General features: G+C 40.3%; 1 protein-coding gene across 1 annotated transcript in view; it reads left to right on the top strand.

Annotated features, from left to right (window-relative positions):
* Positions 1 to 26,248, top strand: part of LOC126176280 (pickpocket protein 19-like) — a 177,390-nt gene that overhangs the window by 92,099 nt on the left and 59,043 nt on the right. Inside the window, exon 8 of the mRNA XM_049923430.1 lies at positions 14,554 to 14,607. Coding sequence (XP_049779387.1) covers positions 14,554 to 14,607 — 54 coding nt within the window. The remainder of the gene's footprint in view (positions 1 to 14,553; positions 14,608 to 26,248) is intronic.

Here is a 26,248-nt window from a genome sequence, read left to right as displayed (position 1 = left end):
CGCGGAATGGTAGTTGGAGCCAGATTCATGGGATATTCCATTTCGGAAATCGATAGGTTATTCAGTATACCGAGATCCACAGTGTCAAGAGTGTGCCGAGAATACTAAATTTCAGGCAGTACCTCTCACCACGGACAGTGCAGTGGCCGGCCGACGCCCTTCACTTAACGACTGAGAGCAGCGGAGTTTGCGTTTGGTTATCATTGCTAACAGACAAGCAGAACTCTTCTTCGTCTTCTTGTGCCTTTCTCTTGCAGTTGCCGAGGGTCGGCAAGGTTAGGGTCGGATTTGGCATGATTAATTTAAGGGGTGGCTGGATACCCCTCCTATCGCCACAACAGACAAGCAACACTCCTTAAAATAAATGCAGAAATCAATGTGGGATGAACGACGGACTTATTCGTTTGGACATTGCGGTGAAATCTAGCGTTAATGGGCTATGGAAGCAGATGACCAAAGCCAGCCTCTTTGCTGACAGCATGACATCACCTGCAGCGCCTCTCCTGGGGTCGTGACCTATTGGTCGGACCATAGACGATTGAAAAGTCGTGGCCTGGTCATATCAGTCCCGATTTTAGTTGGTAAGAGCTGGTGATAATGTTTGAGTGTGAAGCATACCCCACGAAGCCTTGGACTCAAGTTGTCAACAAGGCACTGTGGAAGCTGATGGTGGCTCCATTTTAGTGAGGACTGTGTTTACATGGAATGGACTGGGTCTTCTGCTTATGTTCCGCTACATGGATATTATTTGCAGTCATTCACGTACTTCACGCTCCAAAACAACTATGGAATTATTGCGGATGACATTGCCCTATGTCACTGGCCACAATTTCGCGCCTGGTTTGAATAACATTCTGGACTATTCGAGCAAATAGTCATATCGCTCGACATGAATCCCATCGAACATATATGGGACAGAACTGAGAGGTCAGTTCTTGTACAAAATCCAGCACCGGCAATACTTTTCCAATTGCGGACCTCTATAGAGGCAGCATGGCTCAGCATCTCTGCAGGGGTCTTCCAACGATTTGTTGAGTCCGTGCCAAGTAGAGTTGCTGCACTCAGGGTTTTATTTTTTATTTTTTTTTTGTAATGAGTCTTCTGGCGGGATTGATGCTGCTTGCCACCAATTCCTTTCCTGTGCTAACCTCTTCATCTCAGAGTAGCACTTGCAACCTACGTCCTCAATTATTTGCTGGATGTATTTCAATCTCTTTCTTCCTCTACACTTTTTGCCCTCTGCAGCTCCCTCTAGTACAATGAAAGTTATTCCCTCATGTCTCAACAGATGTCCTATCATCCTGTCCCTTCTCTTTATCAGTGTTATTCACATATTCCTTCCCTCCCCGATTCTGCGCAGAACCTCCTCATTCCTTACCTTATCAGTCCACCTAATTTTCAACATTCGCCTGCAGCACCAAATCTCAAATGATTCAATTCTCTTCTGTTCCGGTTTTCCCACAGTCCATGTTTCACTATTATAGAATTCTCTACTCCAGATGTACATTCTCAGATATTTTCTCCTCAAATTAAGGCCTATGTTTGATACTAGTAGACTTCTCTTGGCCAGGTCTGCCCTTTTTCCCATTGTTAGTCTGCTTTTGATGTCCCCATTGCTCCGTCCATCATTGGTTATTTTACTGCCTAGATAGCAGAATTTCTTAACTTCATCTACTTCGTGACCATCAATCCTCATGTTAAGTTTCTCGCTGTTCTCATTTCTGCTACTTTTAATTTCTTTCGTCTTTCTTCGATTTACTCTCAGTCCATACTGTGTATTCATTAGACTGTTCATTCCGTTCAGCAGATCATGTAATTCTTCTTCACTCTCACTCAGGATAGCAACGTCATCAGCGTATTATATCATTGATATCCTTTTACCTTGAATTTTAATTCCACTCCTGAATCTTTCTTTTATTTCCATCATTGCTTCCTTGATGTACAAATTGAACAACAGGGGGCGAAAGGCTACATCCTTGTCTTACCCCCTTTTTAATACGAGCACTTGGTTCTTGGTCGTCCACTCTTATTAGTCCCTCTTGCTTGTTGTACATATTGTATATGACCCCTCTCTCTTATAGCTTACCCCTACTTTTTTCAGAATTTCGAACATCTTGCATCATTTTACACTGACGAACGCTTTTTCCCGGTCGACAAATCCTATGAACGTTTCGTGATTTTTATTTAGTGCTGCTTCCATTATTAATCGCTACGTTAGAATTGCCTTTCTCGTGCCTTTACCTTTCCTAAACACAAACTGATTGTCATTTAGCGCATCCTTAAATTTTCTTTTCCATTTTTCTGTGTACTATTCTTGTAAGCAACTTGGATGCATGAGCTGTTAAGCTGATTGTGTGATATTTCTTGCACTTGTCAGTTCTTGCCGTATTCGGAAATGTGTGGATGATGCTTTTCCGAAAGTCAGATGGTATCTCGCCAGACTCATACATTCTACACACCAACGTGAATAGTCGTTTTGTTGTCACTTCCCCCAATGATTTTAGAAATTCCGATGGAATGTTATCTATCTGTTCTGCCTTATTTTATCTTAAGTCCTCCAAAGCTCTTTTAAATTCTGATTCTAATACTGGATACCCTATCTCTTCTAAAGCTACTCCTGTTTCTTCTTATATCACATCAGACAAATCTTCCCCGTTATAGAGGCTTTCGGTTTATACTTTCCACCTATCCGCTCTCTCCTCTGCATTTAACAGTGGAATTCCCGCTGCACCTTTAATGTTATCACAATTGCTTTTAATGTCAACGAAGGTTCTTTTGACTTTTCTATATGCTGAGTCTGTCCTTCCGACAACCATTTCGTCTTAGCTTCCCTGCACTTCCTATTTTTTTTTCATTCCTCAGCGACATGTATTTCTGTATTCCTGAGTTTCCCGGAACAATGTTGTGCTTCCTGCTTTCATCCATCAGTTAAAGTATTTCTTCCGTTACCCATGGTTTCTTTGCTGTTACCTTCTTTGTATCTGTGTTTTCCTTCGCAGCTTCTGTGATGGGCCTTTTTAGAGATGTCCATTCCTCTTCAACTGTACTGCCTACTGAGCTATTCTTTATTGCTGTATCTATAGTCTTAGGGAACTTAAACCACATCTCGTCATTCCTTAGTACTTCCGTATCCCACTTCTTTGCGTATTGATTCTTCCTGACTAAAGTCTTGAACTTCAGCCTACTCTTCATCACTACTATATTGAAATCTGAGTCTATGTCTGGTCCTGGGTACGCCTTACAATCCAGTATCTGATTTTGGAATCTCTGTCTGACCATGATGTAATCTAACGGAAATCTTACCGTATCACCCGCCCTTTTCCAAATATACCTCCTCCTCTTGTGATTCTTGAACAGAGTATTCGCTATTACTAGTTGAAACGTGTTACAGAACTCAATTACTCTTTCTCCTCTCTCATTCCTTGTCCCAAGCCCATATTCTCCTTAACCTTTTTTTCTACTCTTTCCTCTACAACTGCGTTCCAGTCTCCCATGACTATAAGATGTTCGTCTCCCTTAACGTACTGTATTACCTTTTCAATATCTTCATATACTTTCTCTACCTCTTCATCTTCAGCTTGCGACGTCGGCATGTATACCTGAACAATCGTTGTCTGTGTGGTGGTTTGCTGTCGATTCTGATAAGAACAACCCTATCACTGAACTGTTCACAGTAACACACTCTCTGCCCTACCTTCGTATTCATAACGAATCCTACTCCCGTTATACCATTTTCTGCTGCTGTTGATATTACGCTAACTCATCTGACCAGAAATCCTTGTCTTCTTTCCACTTGACTAACCCCTACTATATCTAGACTTTGCATTTCCATTTTCAGATTTTCTAGTTTCCCTACCACGTTCAAGCTCCTAATATTCCACGCGCCGACTCGTAGAACCCTATTCTTCCGTTGATTATTCAATGTTTTTCTCATGGTAACCTCCCCCTTGGCAGTCCCCTCCCGGAGATCCGAATGGGGGACTATTCCGGAATCTTTTGCCAATGGAGAGATCATCATGACACTTCTTCAATTATAGGCCACATGTCCTGTGGATACACGTTACGTGACTTTAATGCAGTGGTTTCCATTGCCTTCTGCATCCTCATGCCGTTGATGATTACTGATTCTTCCGCCTTTAGGGGCAGTTTCCCACCCCTAGGACAAGAGTAGCCTGAACCTCTGTCCGTTCCTCCGCCCTCTTTGACAAGACCGTTGGCAGGATGAGGGCGACTTCTTATGTCGAAAGTCTTCGAACGCCAATGCTGATTATTAATCAAAATTTAAGCAGCGCTGGGATTCAAACCCGGGACCGAAGACGTTCTGTTTATGAATCAAAGACGCTACCCCCTTTTATATATATTTATACTGTTCGTTGAATATGTTCGTGGCAGACGTCTGATGACACCCGTTGATCCGTTCACTCAGTTTTTTTTATTACAGAGGGTAGATAAACCCTCTGACCCCTAGACTACGGACTCCGTCTGGTAAAAGGAGGTGCGACGCGGTATTATCAGGTATTCCAGGACTCAGTGTTTGGTCCAGGTTTCACCGTCCCACATTACTTGGCAGGTCCACTTCACGGGAGAGTTACTTTCGATCTTGAGTTTTACACACCAGTGTAATTACTAATATCTTCTATGTTCTACACAATGAAGGAAGCCTCGCAGTTTGTTTTCTGTCCCTAGGGTTTCCACCAATGACAGATTTCTTTTCCTACGTGTTCTGCGCAAAAGATTCGAATATGTCCATCTTGGTATCCCTTAGCTACATTGCGCAATATTTAGAAAGGATACATCTCAAAATATTTTTTTATCTCATCGTAGCAGAACAATTACAAATTCCACTGCTCAGTTTCAAATTAAAGTTTTTTCAGAGGTCCAATGTAGCAATTAGGTACTGTGAGACTAACTGTTCCTAAGAGTGACACCGAGGTGGAACCAGCTTTCATCAGAAAACACAACAGACCTCCACCCTGCCCTCCAATGAGCTCTCGCTTGATACCACTGAAGTCACAGATAGCGGTGATTTTGGGGCCAGTGGAATCCTTTTCTCTCCGTCGGTGTATATCAAAGATACACTCCTGGAAATTGAAATAAGAACATCGTGAATTCATTGTCCCAGGAAGGGGAAACTTTATTGACACATTCCTGGGGTCAGATACATCACATGATCACACTGACAGAACCACAGGCACATAGACACAGGCAACAGAGCATGCACAATGTCGGCACTAGTACAGTGTATATCCACCTTTCGCAGCAATGCAGGCTGCTATTCGCCCATGGAGACGATCGTAGAGATGCTGGATGTAGTCCTGTGGAACGGCTTGCCATGCCATTTCCACCTGGCGCCTCAGTTGGACCAGCGTTCGTGCTGGACGTGCAGACCGCGTGAGACGACGCTTCATCCAGTCCCAAACATGCTCAATGGGGGACAGATCCGGAGATGTTGCTGGCCAGGGTAGTTGACTTACACCTTCTAGAGCACGTTGGGTGGCATGGGATACATGCGGACGTGCATTGTTCTGTTGGAACAGCAAGTTCCCTTGCCGGTCTAGGAATGGTAGAACGATGGGTTCGATGACGGTTTGGATGTACCGTGCACTATTCAGTGTCCCCTCGACGATCACCAGTGGTGTACGGCCGGTGTAGGAGATTGCTCCCCACACCATGATGCCGGGTGTTGGCCCTGTGTGCCTCAGTCGTATGCAGTCCTGATTGTGGCGCTCACCTGCACGGCGCCAAACACGCATACGACCATCATTGGCACCAAGGCAGAAGCGACTCTCATCGCTGAAGACGACACGTCTCCATTCGTCCCTCCATTCACGCCTGTCGCGACACCACTGGAGGCGGGCTGCACGATGTTGGGGCGTGAGCGGAAGACGGCCTAACGGTGTGCGGGACCGTAGCCCAGCTTCATGGAGACGGTTGCGAATGGTCCTCGCCGATACCCCAGGAGCAACAGTGTCCCTAATTTGCTGGGAAGTGGCGGTGCGGTCCCCTACGGCACTGCGTAGGATCCTACGGTCTTGGCGTGCATCCGTGCGTCGCTGCGGTCCGGTCCCAGGTCGACGGGCACGTGCACCTTCCACCGACCACTGGCGACAACATCGATGTACTGTGGAGACCTCACGCCCCACGTGTTGAGCAATTCGGCGGTACGTCCACCCGGCCTCCCGCATGCCCACTATACGCCCTCGCTCAAAGTCCGTCAACTGCACATACGGTTCACGTCCACGCTGTCGCGGCATGCTACCAGTGTTAAAGACTGCGATGGAGCTCCGTATGCCACGGCAAACTGGCTGACACTGACGGCGGCGGTGCACAAATGCTGCGCAGCTAGCGCCATTCGACGGCCAACACCGCGGTTCCTGGTGTGTCCGCTGTGCCGTGCGTGTGATCATTGCTTGTACAGCCCTCTCGCAGTGTCCGGAGCAAGTATGGTGGGTCTGACACACCGGTGCCAATGTGTTCTTTTTTCCATTTCCAGGAGTGTATCTCTCCTAATAATCGTCATCCACTTTTTGTCTAGTGTTTCGGCAGATATTTATTTTTGCATTATATAGCTTGAGTCAGCCCGAACAAATACTATTCCTCACATATTTCAGTCGACGCCCAGTGTCAACGAAAAGCGTCTACTTGTTTCCCGCAGAAAATGAATTTTAAAGCGAAATTTTATGTGCCCATTCAGTGCAACAGTCCTTTTCGTCGACAATGGGCGTCGCATGAAAGTCGTAAAGAGCAGCATTTGTTTGGACTCACGATATCTACAGCAATAAGGAATAGCTAATTGGACAGTACAGTTGAAGAGGAATGGGCATCCCTAAAAATAGCGATCACAGAGGTTGGAAAGAAATTCAGCAATACAGAAACACATGTCACTGAGGAATGAAATAAATATGAAGTGGAGGGAAGCTAAACGGAAATTTCTGAGTGAAAAATGCGAAGAAATCGAAAAAGAAATGATTGTTGGATGGATTGACTCAGCATGTAAGCAAGTCAAAATAACCTTCCGTGAGATTAAAAGCAAGGGTTGTAACATAGAGTGCAACAGGAATTCCACTGTTAAATGCAGAGGAGAGAGCGGATAGGTGAAAGGAGTATATTGAAGGCCTTTATGAGGGGAAAGATTTGCCTGATGGCATCGAAGAAGAAACAGGATTTAGAAGCGGTAGAGGATCCAGTATTAGAATCAGAATTTAAAAGAGATTTGGACGACTCAAGATAAAATAGGACAGAAGGGATGGGTAACATTCCATCAGAATTTCTAAGATCATTGGGGGAAGTGGCAACAAAACGACTTTTCACGTTGGTGTTTAGAATGCAAGAGTCTGGATACATACCATCTAATTTTCGGAAACTATCATCCACACAATTCCGAAGATTACAAGATTTGACAAATGCGAGAATTATCGCCCTATCAGTTTAACAGCTCATGCATCCAAGTTGCTTACAAGAATAATATACAGAAGAATGGAAAAGAAAACTGAGGATGTGTCAGATGACGATCAGTTTGGCTTTAGGAAAGATAAAGGCAACAAAGAGGCAATTCTGACGTTGTGAATTATAATGGAAGCAAGACTAAAGAAAAATCAGGACACGTTCATATAATTTGTCGACCTGGAAAAAGCGTTCGACAATGTAAAATGGTGTAAGATGTTCCCAGTTCTAAGAAAAATAGGGGTAGGAAATAAAAGAAAGGGTCAGGAGTGGAATTAAAATTCAAGGTGAAAGGATATCAATGATACGATTCGCTAAGTGAAAGTGGAGAAGAATTACATGATCTGCTGAATGGAATGAACAGTCTAACGAGTATAAATTGAGAGGAAATCGAAGGAAGGCGAAAGTAATGAGAAGTAGCAAACACGAGAACAGCAAGAAACTTAACTTCAGGATTCATGGTCACTAAATACTTGAAGTTAAGGAATTCGTCCTCCTAGGTAGGAAAATAGCCAAGGAGCAAGGAGGACATTGAAACCAGACTAGCACTGGCAAAAAGGACATTCCTGGCCAAGAGAAGTCTAGCAGTATCAAGCATAGGGCTTAAACTGAGGAAGAAGCTTCTGAATATGTACGTTTGTAGCACAGCATTGTATAGTAGTGAAACGTGGACGGTGGATAAATTGGACAGAAGAGAATAGAAGCATTTGAGATGTGGTGCTACAGACGAATGTTGAAAATTAGGTGGACTGACAAGTTAAGGAATGAGGAGTTTCTGCACCGAATTGGCAAGTAAAGGAATATATGGAAAACATTGACAAGACGAAGGGACAGGATGGTAAGACATCTGTTAAGACATCAATTAATGACTTCCATGGTACTAGAGGGAGCTGCAGAGGGCTAAATATGTAGAGGAAGGCAGAGAGTGGAATATATCCAGCAAATAACTGAGGGCATAGATTGCAAGTGCTACTCTGAGACGATGATGTTGGCACAGGAGAGGAATTCGTGGCGGGCCACATCAGATCAGTCATACGACTGATGGCTAAAATAAAAAAGCATAAGCACCGATAGCAGTTCTGCAAGTGATTAAAACAGACTTGTAACTTACCTGAGGTTGGCGAAGAGCGACACGGATTTCGCATCCCAACAATCTGACTGAGAACTCATCTGAATATATATAAAAAACCTGAGACTATAAAGTACTGCGGCGACGCACTATTTCTTCCTATCTAAAATTCGGTCCGCCAAACCGCCGGTACTGTACAGGCTTCGGATAATACGATATGAGGCTTTGTATCTTCAGAGTACCTCCTGCCAAACACTTCCAGATCCCTCCGCTCTTCCTATTATTTAGGTAAGGGTGTTCCTGGTCTTTACGAGGGTCACTTCAAAAGAAATGGACACTATTTTTGTAAAACTACAGTTTTCATTCTGCATGTGTGAAAGTTTTACAGTGTGTAGATACATCCTTCCCGCTTGTTTTCAAACTTATTTCAACCTGTTCCCGTGAGTGGTGCAGTCACAGCATGTCTTCAAGATGGCTGCTACACTTGACGTTCGTCAGAAGCAACGTGCTGTCATAGAATTCCTGTGCTGTGAAGACGAGACAGTGCGAAACATCCACAAGAGGTTGAAAAAGGTGTATGGAGACGTTGCTGTCGATCGCAGTACAGTTAGTCGGTGGGCAAGCAGTTTATGTGATGAAAGCGGGCACGGCAATATTGAAGATTGTCCTCGCAGCAGCAGGCCTCGTATTGCACACACTCCAGACAATGTGCAAAGAGTTAAGGATTTGGTGACTGCTGACAGATGAATCACAGTGAACGAATTGTCGAGCTACGTTGAGAAGGAAGTGTTTGCAGAATACTGAAAGTGCTGGCGTTAAAAAACGTTTGTGCCAGGTGGGTTCCCAGGATGTTGACAGTGGCTCACAAGGAAACAAGAAAAACGGTATGCAACGCACTTTTGGAACAGCACGAGAATGGTGGAGATGAATTTCTTGGAAGAATTGTGACTGCTGATGAAACATGGCTCCATTTTTCACCACAGACGAAGAGGCAGTCAGTAGAATGGCATCCTGCAAATCCACCCAAGAAAAAAAAAATTCAAAACCACACTTTCTGCTGGAAACGTTATGGCGACGGTGTTTTTCGATTCCGAGGGACTCTTGCTTGTGGACATCATGCCAAGTGGAACCACCATAAACCCTGATGCATATGTGACGACACTGAAGAAACTTCTAGCTCGACTGAGTCGTGTTCGACCACATCGGCAAAAGCAGGATGTTTTGCTGTTGCACGACAATGCACGGCCACATGTCACTCAAAAATCCATGGAAGCGATCACAAAACTCGGATGGACAACACTGGAACACCCGCCTTACAGTCCTGACCTGGCTCCATGTGACTATCGTCTCTTTGGGAAACTGAAGGACTCTCTTCATGGAACAAGGTTTGAAGATGATGACTCCCTTGTGCACGCTGCCAAACAGTGACTCCAACCGGTTGGTCCAGAATTTTACCACGCGGGTATAGAGGCGCTGGTTCCAGCATGGCGTAAGGCAGTTGAGAGGGATGAAAATTATGTGGAGAAATGAAAATATTGTTCCTAAAGGAGGTATCTACACATTGTAAAACTTTCAAACACGTAGAATAAAAGATGGATTTAAAAAAATAGTGTGCATTTCTTTTGGAATGACCCTCATACATTAACAGACTCAAACTTTGGCAGCAACAGCATTCAGTTGAAAGCTCTACGTCACTGCCCTCCTTATTATGGTTAGCGACAACAGTATTCTACACTGAGGTTATGAAAGTTATGGGACACCACCTAATACCGTGTCGAATCTCCTTCGTCCTGTCTTAGTGCAGGATCTCGACGTGGCATGAACTCAGCAAGCCGTTGGAAGTCCCCTGCAGAGATACTGAGTCATCCAGCCTCTCTAGCCATCCATAACTAAGAGGGTATTGCCGTTGCAGGATTTTGTCCAAGAACTAACCTCTCGATTTTGTCCCATAAGTGTTCAATGAAACTGACGTCGGGTGATCTGCGTGGCCAAATCACTCGCTCTAGTTGTCCAGAACGTTCTTCAAACCAATCGCAAACAATTGTGGCCCGGCGGCATGGCGCATAAAAATTCCGTCATTGTTTCGGAACACGAAGTCAATGAATTGCTGAAAATGGTCTCCATGTGGCCGAACATAGCCGTTTCGAGATAATGATCAGTTCAGTTGTACCAGAGGACGCAGTCCGTTCCATGTAAACACTGCCCATACCACAATGGAGTCACCAGCAGTTTGCACTGTGCCGCGTTGACAATTTGGGTCCATAGTTACGCGGTGTTTGCCTCACTCTGGAACCCTACCATCAACTCTTTCTAACTGCAATTGGGACTCATCTGATAAGGCCAGTCGTCTAGGGTCCAGCCTACATTGTCACGAACCCAGGAGAGGTACTGAGGCGATGTCACGCTGTTAGGAAAGACATTCGCGGCGGTCGTCTGCTGCCATATGCCATTAAAGCCATATTTCGCTGCAATGTCCTAATAGATACGTTCCTCGTAGTCCCACATTGATTTCTGGGGGCTATTTCACGCAATGTTGCTTGTCTGTTAGCACTGTCAACCTTACGCAAATGCCGCTGCTCTCGGTCGTTAAGTGAAGCCCATCGGCCATTGCGTTGTCCATGGTGAGAGGTAATGCCTCAGATCTGGTATTCTCGTCATACTTTTGACACTGTGGATCTCGGAATGTTGAATTCCCTAACGATTTCCAAAATAGAATATCCCATCTGTCTAGCTCCAAATGCCATTCCGCGTTCTAAGTCTTAGTTCCAGTTGTGTGGCCATAATCACGTTGGGAACCTTTTCACGTGAATCACCAGAGTAGAAATGACAGCTCCGCCAATTCACTGCCGTTTTATACCTTGTGTATGCGATTCTAGCGATATCTGCATATGTGTATCTAGTGGTATCGCGGTCCCGTGATTTTTGTCAGCGCAGTGTACATCACTCTTCCCCGCCCTGAGACCTGTCGTGAGTGGGGATTGGTGTTCTAGTAGTTTTACCCATTTCCCATCTCACTCCCACTAACGTTGCTGTTCTCCAGATCAATCTTGCTGTCCATGCTAAGGCGTGCCTGTTTGTGGCCGTCTTCTACTGTGACACCTTACAACACAGCCTAGGTGTTGTTTGGAGTTAACAGATAATTTTCTAGAGTCTGCAATTGGCAGATCTCTACCGTTAATGTTTACCTATGGTAACCTAAACGCTACTACTTTTGCCTGACCTCTGCATTGTGTCTCTGATTTCCTATCTTGGAGTGCTGTTGCTGGCTTCCAGTAGCTTTAAGGGGAGCCGGAGGTGGTCAAATCCAAAAAAATACGATTTTTTTTTGCTACCGAAAATTAATTGGAACATTCCTCTTTAATGTAAACTTTGAATTATTGTTCTACTCGCCCTAGAAGTGGAGTTATTACCATTTTCCCCCACGCCTGCAGAGGAAATGGGCGGCCGCTGAATGCATCTAACACCCTCTCGTGACTTACTGGCGAACTGCTTGGGATTTTCTCGGCCTGTTACGCATACAGCGCCCTATGTTACGCATACAGCGAGTGTGCAAGGGTAGGCTACATTGTTTTCTGTGACAAATGAAGCGCTAAGAGCGCGGAACATCGTCTCTTTGCTGTTTACCGTTTCTAATTAGTTCAGTGTTGCGCCTGTTGTTGGTAGTATTATACTTCTTGTGTAAAGCGTTGTTCTGGTTACGATGCCACGTTTTAGTAACCGTGTATATAAGAAGAGGAAGAACGTAGGGAAAAGAAAATTAACACTAATACCAAGTTGCGATACTACAATTACTGATACAGTGCATTCTTCTGCTAAGCAACACATGGCCAGCCATAGCCCTGTGACATCTTCTAGCAAATACTACCTTGTGGATGGTGACTCCAAAGGTTTCAAGACTATAGAGGAACTGAAACCATGTGGAAATGAATTTGTAGTTGAAAAGTTGGAATGCATTGGGCATGTGCAAAAGCGTATGGGTGCACGGCTTCGAAGGCTCAAACAAATTTTGGGTTCAAGTAAGCTCAGTGATGGAAAGACAATAGGAGGGAGAGGCAGGCTTACTGATGAGGTGATTGAACGTCTACAGAGATACTATGGGTATGCTATAAGGCAAAATACTAGTAATGTTAGTGACATGCGAAAAGCAGTGTGGGCATTGTTCCTTCATACTGCCTCTTCCAATGAATACCCTCAACACAGCCTGTGCCCAAAAGATTTATGGTGCAAATATAATGCAAAAAAGGACTATGATCACAAACATGGTTTGCCAGCAGCTGTGATAAATGCAATAAAACCAATTTTTCATGACTTAGCACAGCCAGAACTGTTACACAAATGTCTACACGGAAAGACGCAGAATCCTAATGAGAGCGTAAACAATTTGATTTGGAAAGTGATTCCTAAAAGGGTGTTTGTAAGTATAAAAACACTGCACTTTGGCATTTATGATGCAATAGCAACCTACAACCAAGGGAACAGTGTGAAGTGTGAAGTTCTGAAGGCATTAGGATTTACAGCTGGGTTGAACACTGTACGAGCACTAAGAAATATTGACAGAGAAAGGATAACAGGAGCAGAAAGAAGAGAAAGGCATATGAAGTATGATGGAACAACAGGCCAGAAAAGAAGACAGAAGAGGAAGCTTTTGGAGGATGAAGAAGAAGACCCTGATAATCCATCCTATAGTGCAGGAATGTATTGAGAAACTTTGATAGCCATTTCCCGTAAATTAGAATTTTTAGAATATAAGGAACATTTTCTCAAAATCCACTCAAACTAGAGAGATGAAATTTTTATACAACACTCCTAGTGGTCAAACTTACATTGTAACACAGCCATTTGGCAATATGTGCAGTAGTTTCATTTCAGTTTAATTATAAAGCAATTATTTGTAAAAAAAATTGGGTCATTAATAAAAAAATAATTGGAAGGAAACTAGAAAAGATACTCCAAAATCCCTGTCATAACTGAAATACTAAACCACTCTATATGTAAAAAAAAAATTCAAATTTTTGTATTTGGTAGTTTATTCATAAATGTTCCTCAAACTTAGTGATTTTAACATGGGCAGCATAGGCACCTCCGGCTCCACTTAAGCGTAAAAATGTTCAGGTCATTATGCCGTCAATATATGGCATAGGTTTAGAGACGGTCGTCCCGTGCTAACACGTCTCCATTAATGTTGACGACAACACTCTTCATTAGGCTGTGCAGTTGTCCGAAACTACTACACTTTAATTTTCTTCGTTACAGTACTTCGTTCCGCACAGTTTTCCTCGTGCCGCTGTCTACTGATTTCTTGAAAATACTTCTTCTTTCGGCAGCACATGAACCGTTCTTTCAGAAACATGCCACCATCAAACTTTGTTCACCATTAGCACCATTCCTTCTATCTTCGTCTTATAACTTCGGTTATAAGACCTAGATATTAATTTTTTTCTGATGGTCAAAGTACATCATTATACAAACCTCAAATTTTACATTAATATTACACAATGTACAACAAAACATACATTTACAAATACAATTTTAGATGTTCGAAAACACACATTTTGCATTTGGTATTTAAAAAAGTCAGTAATAAACATGAAATAACAGAACAGTGAATACAAGGTTATTAACAGAGGCAGAGGGTACTTGTCGAATAGATCTCGTTGCTAAATAGGAGAAAATCTTCGTCACAACTTTTGTGTGGCAGATGCTCCTCACACAACAGTCTCATCTGTTAAATAGGGCAGTGATTTTCTCAAGCATCTTTTCAATGCCACTTCCACTTCGTAAAGATCGGTTAAAACCGATACAGCATCTGGCACAGTCCAACAAAGTGGGCGGAGCATGTGTGGCGACACATCACTTCCGTCGTGCGTTAAACAGCCAGTATTACCAACCCTTTGTATGGGATGGCAACACTAAACGTTGTAGCTGTCACAAGAAAGCAGTTCTGAGGTGTAACCACAAATCATTGCTATCTATTTTGCACTGTTTGTGTTTCTTTTTCTTATACCTAATACAGATATACTCTTTGTAATTTTTCATTTCAGGCAACCAGAATACATGTACCACTGTTCAGTTCAAGTGCTTGTATGATAACAATGGTAAGTACGGTGCAGAATTACTATAAATTAAATTTACGGGTAATATATAAACAAATTTAGAAGTAATTTTCCTCTGTTTTGGAGTCACAGCTATCTATTACATAAATGATGACACTATTCTTTTGTTTTCTTTTGGATATTGTTGCAATACTGTAGTGTTACCTTTTTATTTTATTATCTCTTCTTCTCATTAACTATTGAAACAACATCACTTTGACATGTAATTTTAATTTTCACAAAAAGCACATTCAACACAGCGGGAAAATACACGTCTTTCGTATCAAGACAAAAGAGAGAGAGTCCTCCTTTAGTTCTTAAAAACAAAAACTACGCAAAAGTAAAAAAAAAAGAAGAACAAAATTATTTATAAAATCGGTCGCTGGCGCAGCGCTCTTCTGCGTGCGTGATCGTAAATTATAACTTTGCGGAAGTCAAAGTACGATTACAATGCCTCCTCTACTGACACGCTCCGCAAGCGAGCGTGGCAGTATAGAAAATTTACATAGATACATACATATATGAGAAAATAAGAAATTTACATATTACAAAAAATATTTCTGAGCATAATGCTCTTTGCGTATCAGTCTTTGTATACAGTCTTTTTGGTGTGTATCTTCTTTAGGAGTAGTAACATTAATGTCTTTGAATTGCAGCGTATTATCGTTGCTTAGCGCAGCGTTTGAATTCAGTTCACATGATTCGTGTTTACAATGGAATTAATTCGAACAATAAATGTTTCTTTTATATTGCTCCAATGTCTTTAAACGTAGTATGGGATTCTGAGTGTGTGTGTACTGCCTGGATCTCTTGCGTGTGACTTGAAGAAAATCCAAAGTTTGTTCAATGTGTCAACACGAAATTGTGATCTCCAGCAGTCGAATTTTGGTGGCGTCTACCGGGGTATAAATGGTCAATGAGGGCACAGGAAACACCTCACTGCCTACGACAGGTGATGAGCTTGTCTTTTACACCAACCTGAAGACCTGCCGGCTTCCACAACACCATACACTTCAAAGCATGTTGACACTACGTAAATATTGCTTGACCAGTGTTCCATCACGTTGGTTTCTTCTTTGCATTTTCAGTTCCATTTATATGAATCATGTGCTACATGCACAAGTCCTTTGCATCTCATTAACATCTCCTTAAAATACATTTCTCGATACAATAAGTACATGAATATACAAATATTTACAATTAATCATTACATGAGATACATTGTTGTCATATAGTACATATACAGAATTAAATGAAAAATATAGTCCATTTTTTTACGTTACATTCAATATCATTGTGCTGACATGTGAATTACATTACATTCAGATTGAAATATACATTTTATTTGTTAGCTCATTCTTTTTCCGTTACACTTGCAACATTTGAAGATAATTGTAGCAACTCGCTAGAATATTCAACTTAAAATTCATCTTGCCTCCTGGAATAAAATTTACACATATTTCAAGCTTCAAGACAGCCCTCTGTAGGAGGATAGGTTCATGGGATGGTTGCTGACTACTTCATAAATACTAGTAAAGTGATCCCCTACAATGGACTACACAAAATAAAATATGATTAATAAAATACATGTTAACTTAATATAACGTAACAGTTCCTATACCTAATACCGTTTCTAAGTGTGGTGTCCCCACTATTGCTGTTTCTAAGAGTGGTACCCCTCTATTACCGTTTCTAAGAGTGGTGCCCCTCTAAATATCTTAGGATCCTACAAGTATGTACATCAGTGTGGTAAGTGAATATATATATATATATATATATATATATATATATATATATATATATATATATATATATATCTAGTTCAAGTCAATCATGTTCCTATAAAGTTTGTGTAGTTCATCTCATTCCTTTCATGAGTGTCAAGCAATATAAATAAATGTTTTACTTAATAAATAAATAAATCTTCTTAGATAATTGCTGCTGCGTTCCATGCTGTATATCCATTCTGTATTTACCTTGTGGTACCTGTAAAATTCTATTCATAAATAAATATTTGTGTATGTCTCTCCATACTGTCAGATAATCACGAATTATATAATGTCCAATATTTCATCAACATGTATAAATTTTTCTAAGGAAGGGATGAGAGTATGAGCCGCAACAGAGGACTGACGTTTTGTTTTCTCCTTATTCTCCTTTCTATTTAATGGTGCATCAGTTCAGTTCAGTAGATGAGCTTTAATTATGTCATTAGATGACTGCTAAATATGTTCTCTTAAATAATTCTTCCAATCTGAAGTGTCAAGCCTACATAACTCCAAAAATTTCATTACAAGTTCCTATTAGATTAGTGTTAAAGTGTTATAGATTTAAATCTTCTGGTATATTTCCAACAGTGGCTGCTGTAAATAATTCTTTCCACATAAATCTATACTTTCACCTTTAGTTATAAGAATATATAAGACACCACATAAGTTATTATCTCAGGCATACCAATCTTTCAATAAATAATATTCTTTCCATTACTTTCATTCTGTATTCCATGAGTACATGTGATATAGCGTTCAAATCTAGTTTCTCTCCTCTCAACATATTCTCAATTACTCATAACATTCTCACCTATCCATTATTCATTCTTCACAAAATAACATATACTTATTCCTCAGCATTATATATATATATTTTCCTCTTATTCATCACCACTTACTTTTTACTTCAACAACAACAACAATAATAATAATACCCTTTTCTCATCTTATATTCCATTTACCTCTCTCCATATTACTATTTATCCTCTCATTAAACTAAAATTACATTCACTCATCTCATTCAGTCACTCACATCACTCATATCAACATTACTATTATCACATGCCTCCTAAAGAAAATAATTCTGTTCAGTTCTCTGCCTCCTCTAATGTGTATATGCCTCCTCTAATGTGTATATGCCTCCTCTAATGTGTATATGCCTCAATAGCAACTCCTCTTGTAACCAAATATCTTATTAGCTATTGGATGGTTCACATTGCTTTCTAGACTTACCTGCATTCATTAGATTGTAAGTATCTGTATAATTTAAATGTAGGCTCATCATAACTGTATATCATATTAATTATCTTCTCCTCAGTAGCTAACATTTTACTGTATGTATTTTTTCAAATGTCTGTGTGGATGTAGACCTCTAGGTTTATGTGTTAATGGATATTCTAATGAATAACAGCCAGGGTGTGGAATATTTGCAATTCGGTATGGTCCAGAGTATAAGATCTGCCATTTCCTGTTCAAATGTTTCCGTTTTGTGGGTTTAGGATGTGTTCTTAGTAAAACTAACTCATCAAGTTGAAATGTTTGTGCTTTCCTGACACCTCTGACATATTTCTGCTTTCTTTCCTTAGCTTTGTCACATAATGTTGTGTAAGCTTGTCTTACCTTTTCTTCTAAACTAACATGATTTGTTGTTGCTGTAAATTTAGGTAGAGGGTCTGTCCATTCATTTCTTTCTGTTTTATCCATAATTAATTCAGTTGGTGTGTATCCAGTAGAAATGTGAGTTAAATTGTTCACTATTTGTTCAAATGGTGCTAGGTATTCTACCCATTTTGTGTGCTTCTCTGGTGTGTGTGTTCTCATAAACTGTCCAAATTCTCGAAATGTTCTTTCTACTGGGTTACCTGCTGCGTGAAATCTTGAAATTAAAATATGTTTAACATTCTGTTCTTCAATAAATGTCTTCCATTTTAAACTGGTAAAATATGCTGCATTATCCGTGATCATAACTTCAGGTTTTCCTATTCTTACAAAATAATCTGTTAATAGACGTCTGGTAATAGCAGTGGTAGAAACTGAACGTAAAGCATATAATTTTAAATACTTTGTGAAAACATCTAACACAGCAAGGATGTATTTCATTCCTCCACGTGCTTGTGGATAAGGTCCTGCAATATCTAAAGAAATTAGCTGTAATGGCCTCTTAGGTATGATTGGGTGCAATTCATTCATGCTTGTGCGATTAGAATATTTGGCTTTCTGACATATGATGCATTTCCTAATATTACTCAATACTCTTCGCCTTAAATTTGGAAAATAGCAATATTGTATAATCTTATCTGTACATTTGGTTACACCATAGTGTCCCCAAGTTCTGTGTGTAAATAAAATAAAATCATCAACATGAGCTTCAGGTAAGCAAACACACCAATGCTGTGATTCAGGGTTTCGTCGGTGAAATAATACTTCTTTGTGTAACGTGTAATATTTTTCAAGATGTGGGTCTGCTCCTGCACGTAATTTATTCTTTATCTGGATCCACCTGGGATCATTGTCCTGCAATATGGCTAACTTCCTGCACATGTTTTTGTAGTAAGGTGCAAATGTACCATCATACATGAGTAAAATTTTGAAATCTGATGTTTGTTCTGTCACATCTGAAAATTCTTGTAGGCCTTGTGGCAAACGAGATAGAGCATCGGCTATAATGTTGGATTCTCCTTTTATATATATAATATCAAAATCATATTCTTGTAGTGATGCACACCAGCGTGCAAGACGTGGATGTAATAACTTGCATGATAGCAGGAAAGAAAGAGCTTGATGATCAGTATAAAGCTTGGTACGTTTTCCCCATAGAAAGTAGCGAAACTTGCGAAACGCCCATACTATGGCAAGTGTTTCGCGCTCGGTCACTGAATATGACTTTTCGCATTCAGTGAGCGTGCGGCTAGCAAAACTTATAGGTTTGATGACTGTTTGTTCATCTTCTACATGAATTTGGAATAAAAATGCTCCGAGCCCATAGGAACTTGCATCTGTTACTAGGCAAAAGTCTGACGTCATGTCAGGATGACATAACAACGGTGCATTAACTAAAGCATCCTCAATCGCTTCAAAATCTGTCTGACAGAACTCTGTCCATTTCCAAATATTATTTCTTTTGAGTAAAGATAGAAGATGTGGACTGTTAAGAAGGTGGTAGGGTACAAATTTCCTGAAGAATGAAGATAGACCAAGAAAGGCTTTGAGTTGTTTACGATTCTGTGGAGATGGAAAATTCTTTATTGCATCAATTTTTCTTGAGTCTGGATAAATGCCTTCAGTTGATATGATGTGACCAAGGAATTTGATTTCTCTCCTCCCTAATTTCGTCTTTGATAAATTGATAGTGACACCTGCATCAGAAAATTTAGTCAGAAGTTGCTTCAAAAGATTTACATGTTCTTCCCAAGTAGTGGTGGCAATGACAATGTCGTCAACATAAACTGTGATTTGCGATAACAATTGTGGTCCAAGAACAGCATCTAAGGCTTCGATAAATACTCCAGCACTCACTCGTAGACCAAAGGGTAGAACACAAAATTGATAACTACGTCCCTCACATAGAAATGCAGTGTATTTACGACTGTTTTTATGGAGGTTCACCTGCCAAAATGATGAGCGGAGGTCGATATTGGTTAAATACTGTACATTATGAAATTTTAAAAGTTGTTCTTCCAAATTAATAGGTCGTGTGTTGATTGGGATTATAACTTTGTTAATTTCTCGTGCATCCAGCACTAACCTTACACTACCATCCTCTTTATTAACTGCTAGGATCGGACTGCAATATGGTGAATGTGACCTTTCAATGATACCCCAAGCTTGCATTTTTTCAATCTCTTTCAAAACTGCGGGTTTCTTTGACCAAGGAATATTATAATATGTTCTACAGTATGTTTTGTGTGGTTTAACATCCATCTCATAAGTATAGCCTCTAATAATTCCAGGTTTCTCCACAAATACCTCAGCAAATTGCTGCAAAACTTCAAGTAATTCAAGTTGTTGTTCCTTCGTCAGATATTCAGATTCTGTGCATTTCTCATATAAATCATTAGGTTTAATTCCCTGAGATACAGCTTCATTAAAAGTTAAATCACATATGTTTATTGCTGGTGGATACACAAAATGTAACTGTTCAAATTTACCTTGTTTACTGTTTAAGTTTTTACCCTGTGTTAACTCTATTGTCAGTTGTTGTTGGTTTACGGTTAAATGACATTTCCCTTTTCCTAAATCTATGATTGCTTGATATTCATTCAAAAAGTCAATTCCTAATATGCAGTGCATAACTAATTTGTCTACTACCAGAAAACTGTAATTGAGTGGTATATTTGAAAATGTGAAGTTAATTAGCACTTGAAATTTCACATTCTTTGATTTGTTACCGGTGGCACTTATAATGTGACAATTCTGTACTGGCAATGTTTGTATGTTCATTATTTGTTTGAGTTCATTATATAAGGACATTGAAATGACACTTGCTGCTGCTCCTGTATCTAACATTACTTCCACTTCATAACTACCAATCATAACTCGTGTTATAGCCTGAATAATCTTCTTTGTTTTACTGGTACTATTAAAATCTACATCCTGATATAATTCCTTTTCTATTTTCTTACTGTCATCATATCGGAGAAAACAAATCGTCGGTTCCGTTGCGCTCTGCTCCCTACTGACCGTAACTCGAGCGCTTAGCTCGCTCGTCGTTCGTTTTCCGGCAAATTCGGTTGTTGCTGCGGGTTGGGTTCATTGCCCAACTCAATAATATTTACATTTCTGTCACGCGTCACCCAAGTATCAGATGTTTGGTTGTTGACATTACCCTGCGTCGCATTGGGAGTTCCGTTAGGTACAAATTGAGGGTTGCTGTATTGCATGTGTCGTGGCGGTTGTCCATTGTGATTTCCCCATACATTATTTCGCCCATGACTGTAACTGGTGTTGTCATTACTGTTATTCCTGCAATACATGTTTGGATGTTGTTGGATGTTGTTTCTCTGAAAATATCCTGGATGGTACCTGTTATCCTCTCTTTGATCTCTATAATTTCGGTTCCTTCTTCTGTTGTTGTTATTTTGAATATAACTGTTATTGTTCTGATTGTAATTATTGTTCGGATAACCATTATAGTAATAATTACTGTTTCCTTGCCAATGCTGCGAGTTGTTTCTCCTAATATTGAATGGATTTGTCCCAGTGTAGTGTGAATTGTTTCTTTGAGTGTTTTGTTGTGGTGTCGGAGGCGGATTCCAATAGCCTCTGTCATTTCTGTTGTGCGTACGCGAATTGCTTGGATGGATCGGATACAATTGATTGAAATTCCTGATCTCATCTCTGTAAACAACATCTATCTCATCAACATAACTGAAAAAATTATTTATGTTGTCCTCGGACACTCCTATTAATTTATCACGGTAAGGAAATGGTAAGTGGCTTTTAAGTGTTCTAATTACATCTGGTAAATCTGCTGGTTTTGTCCAATATAATGTTTTGTCTAGGTAGCGTTCAAAGTATTGTCGTAAAGTCTCTTTCTTCGGGTTGTAAATTTCTGGATTGTATACTTCTCGTTTTAAACTTTGCTGTTCTGTGATCGACCAGAATTCCTCAAGAAATGCTTGTTCAAACTGTTCAAATGTTAAACATCGTCTTTTAATTGCTGCTCCCCACTTAGCTGCTCTTCCACGTAACAAATTTGTAACATATCGAATTTTGTCGGCTTCTAACCAATGTCTCGGGAAAATACCATCAAAAGAGCGGATGAAAACAATCGGATGCACTTTGTCTTTCTCATCACATGAAAATGTCTGAAAGTATCCATGTCGTACTAATGTTTCATCAGCTACTCCCGATGGTATTATGGGTCCTGTATTTTGTGTCAAACTGTGCATAGTATGTGGTGATGTCTGATAGTAATTTTGATCTTGTGGTAGCATTGAAAATGGCTCATTGGGATTTGTATCACTCATTGGTAATTCTATTTTCGGCTGTGTGCTGGGTCTAGCATTATTATGATTCTCATTTATGTTTTGGTTTCTGTTATGGGTTTTGGTATCACTGACGAACTTGGTATTACATTCTCTTTAAGTTTACGTACCTCTTTCTGAATATTATCTGTTTCTCCCTTTACTTGTTCCTTTGTCTTATCTAAAATGATCTGTGTCATTGTCTCAAACTTCTCATCTAAATAATCATCACATAATTTGCATTCATGTACAAGTTTTTCTGCTAGAGTTGTGTCATTCTTTAAAGATGCTACATCTGCTCTGTCTTCAAGCTTTTCTAACTTTTCCTGTAAGGATTTCTGCTCCAATGTTACATCATTTAATCTGTCTGAAAGGTCTGTAATCGTCAGGTCTAAGTGTTCTTGGTTTGTTTTTACGGAATTGTGTGACTGTCGTAATACGTCAACTTGGGTACTGGTTTTCTGTTGTTCAAAAGCTACTGTTAACAATTCCTCATTACATCGTTGTAAGTCAGTTTTTGTCTCGTCACTGAATTCCACAAATACCTTTTCTTGTCTCGTAACCTTCTCTGATAAGTCAGTAAATTTCCTTCCAAGACTACTGGTGGTTTCTGTCAAGTCGGCAATTTGTCTCGATTGTTTTTCAAAATTTTGTTTTATGTCCCGTGTCAGTTCATCGAATTTAGTGTCAAATCTTTTGTCTAAAGTGTCAAATTTTCTGTTTTGGTCACCAAGTAACTTCAGAATCTGGTTGAGCATGTCAGAGTCCTGTGTCTTAGTTTCGTCATTTTTCCGTGTCTGATTGATGTCTGGTTCTGAAGTTGACGTTGTCAATGTCACGTTTTGTCGCGTAGTACTCACTCTCCACTCGCCTGTATATCTGTTTAAATATAGGGGTTGTTGTCTTAATCGATCCGGTAAAATTATATCTTGAACATCCTCCCTATTAAGTTCAATATTCATTTGACTGTCGGACATGTTTTGCAATGTGTCACTTTCACTAAGCTCGTCCGCGGAAACAATTTCTACGCGTCTAGCGTCCATCTTGCGATTTTCATAATTGCAAATAAAATTTTCCAATGGTAAAAAAAAATTTTTTTTAAATATGATATGTTGAAATCTGAAATTTCTCTTATGGAAATGGATATTTCTATATGATTTCTAATTAGAAATTGAATTATAAAATTGGCACTGAAATTTCCCTCTCACAAATAAATGACTGTGAATATGCGCTTCACTTATCATTTGCAATAATAGTAGTAAATCAGTTTTAACTACAAATTGAAAAAAATAATTTCGAAATAAATGGATCGGAATAAAGGAAGTACAGATGGCTGCTTGAAACTGGAAAAAATGTAAATTGCTGTACTCACCATTTTTTCTTTGTCAGTCTTATGTTGCAAATGTAGCGTCAAATATACAGTTTTCAATCCAAAATTTTTCTTTCGCGTCCGTGCAAATTATTTTATGGAACGTTATCCTTTTCCCCTTTTTTTTACCAAATTAATTTCCTCAACATGAAAATGAAAATTAACACAAATTAATAACAGAGAAAACAATATTGTTGTAAATTTCATGCACGTAACATTACAATTGAAATGAATGAGACTTAGTCCAAATTCATTTTCTGATGCTATTAAGTGATTAAAATTAGATAAAATGTCCAAAATTTATAGTAACTGCACTTGTATCCAATCCAAACTGCACTTGTATCAAATCCTAACTGCACTTGTATCAAATCCGAAGATTGCACGTCCTGTCACCAGGACGCCAATTGTAGTGTTACCTTTTTATTTTATTATCTCTTCTTCTAATTAACTATTGAAACAACATCACTTTGACATGTAATTTTAATTTTCACCAAAAGCACATTCAACACAGCGGGAAAATACACGTCTTTCGTATCAAGACAAAAGAGAGTCCTCCTTTAGTTCTTAAAAACAAAAACTACGCAAAAGTAAAAAAAAGAAGAACAAAATTATTTATAAAATCGGTCGCTGGCGCAGCGCTCTTCTGCGTGCGCGATCGTAAATTATAACTTTGCGGAAGTCAAAGTACCATTACAATACCACCGCTCATTAGTATTTTAGGGCCGATAAAACCTAAGAAATTAGACGTCGGTGGGTCTTATGACACGGTTAGTAATGCAGTACGCTGAAGCAACCACTCCCCAGCTACATTGGTCTGTGCCCTGAGAAAACCCAATACATTGGATATTTTAACATTTTAGCACTTTAAATATTTTTTGCGATGACTAGGCATTGCAGTCAGAAGTATTTTAATAAGGTTGACTCCTGTCGCCGAAATCTACGTATTTACAACAGTGATCTGCATGGAAAGGAATTTTGCTAACATATACGAAAGTTCTGCCAACATATACGAAAGTTGGAATTATTGAGGAAGACGAAGGAAAAACTACTCAATGATTTGGAATTTTTTAAGAGGTTGCAGGATTACCAAGTCCCGAAATGAAATGATATGAAATGTTCGTGTGACACTCTTGGCCGGGAGGCCCCATTCGTGGGAGTTCGTCAGCCAGGTGCAAGTCTTTACTTCAAGAGACGCCACATTGGCCGACTTGCACGTCGGTAATGATGGGATGATGATGATGAGGACAACACAACACCCAGTCCACGAGCGGAGAAAATCTCCAACCCGGCCCCGAATCGAATAGGGACCCGCTGCATGGTAGGCAAGCACGTTACCACTCAGCTCGTCCAAAATCAAGAGCTACCTACGAACAGGCTTTGCTGTGGAAAAGGAGTAACCAGATTCGTAGCAATCTGGACATCAACAATAGAATGGTGCTAAGTAGCATCTCTGGGTGTCGTCCGAAGTAACGGAAAGAGACTAGAACAAAATCGACAAAAACAAAAATTATTCGGAACGAGCAAGGAAAGAAATCAGAATGTGAATGCATCTAGACTCAACATAAACCTGTCGTCACAGATTGTCAACGAAGCAGCGACGGAAATACCGTCCAGGTGGCAGAACTTTATAGCGACGCCTACAAGAAATTATTCAGTTCGTTGATCCACATACGACAGTTTTCACAATTCTAAACCTAAAAGACAAGATAGTATACACTATGAATCCTACAAAGAGCGAAACCATCCAAACACATCACAAAGCAAGGAAGAGAGAGTGAGAAATGAGCAGCAATGAGCACATTTCGATTCTCCAGGTCGATAAAGGGCATGTTATGGTTGTAACGAACTCTGTGTTGTGGTTCAAAAATTGTTCAAATGGCCCTGAGCACTATGGGACATAACTTCTGAGGTCATCAGTCCCCTAGAACTTAGAACTACGTAATCCTAACTAACCTAAGAACATCGCACAATATCCATGCCCGAGGCAGGATTCGAACCTGCGACCGAAGCTGTCGCGCGGTTCCAGACTATAGCGCCTATAACCGCTCGGCCACTCAGGCCGGCACTGTGTTGTATGAATAGAAAATAGCCGATTTGTTGAGTGATCTTACCTGCAAGGAACTCAGGAGTAATCTGACGAAGAAAATATTCTGGGAAAAGGAAGGAAGGAAGGAAAGAAGGAAGGAAGACTGGATTAAGCGTTCGGTCGACATTGACATCATTAGGGATGGAACGAAAAGCTTGGATTGTGTCAAGGAGGGGGAGGGAAATCGGCCATGTCCTTTTGAAAGGACCATCCCGGAAATTGCGTAGAGCGATTTAGGGAAATCATGGGAAACCTAAATCTGGCTGGCCGGACGCGGTCTGAACTACCGTTCTCCCAAATGTCAGTCCAGTCAGCTAAGCACTGCGCCATCTCACTCGATGGGTCCTGTGCAAGACCCCTACGACTGTAATGATTGAGCCGAGCAGGGTGCGATGAGGAGGATCTATGCACGCTCGAGACCATCAAGAAAACATTATTCTTAGTGGAACATTTA

This window comes from Schistocerca cancellata, chromosome 3, assembly GCF_023864275.1.
Source record: "Schistocerca cancellata isolate TAMUIC-IGC-003103 chromosome 3, iqSchCanc2.1, whole genome shotgun sequence".
In the NCBI taxonomy this organism is placed as follows: domain Eukaryota; kingdom Metazoa; phylum Arthropoda; class Insecta; order Orthoptera; family Acrididae; genus Schistocerca; species Schistocerca cancellata.
The sequence above is the reverse complement of the archived record's forward strand: the minus strand, read 5'-3'. Positions and strand labels throughout refer to the sequence as shown.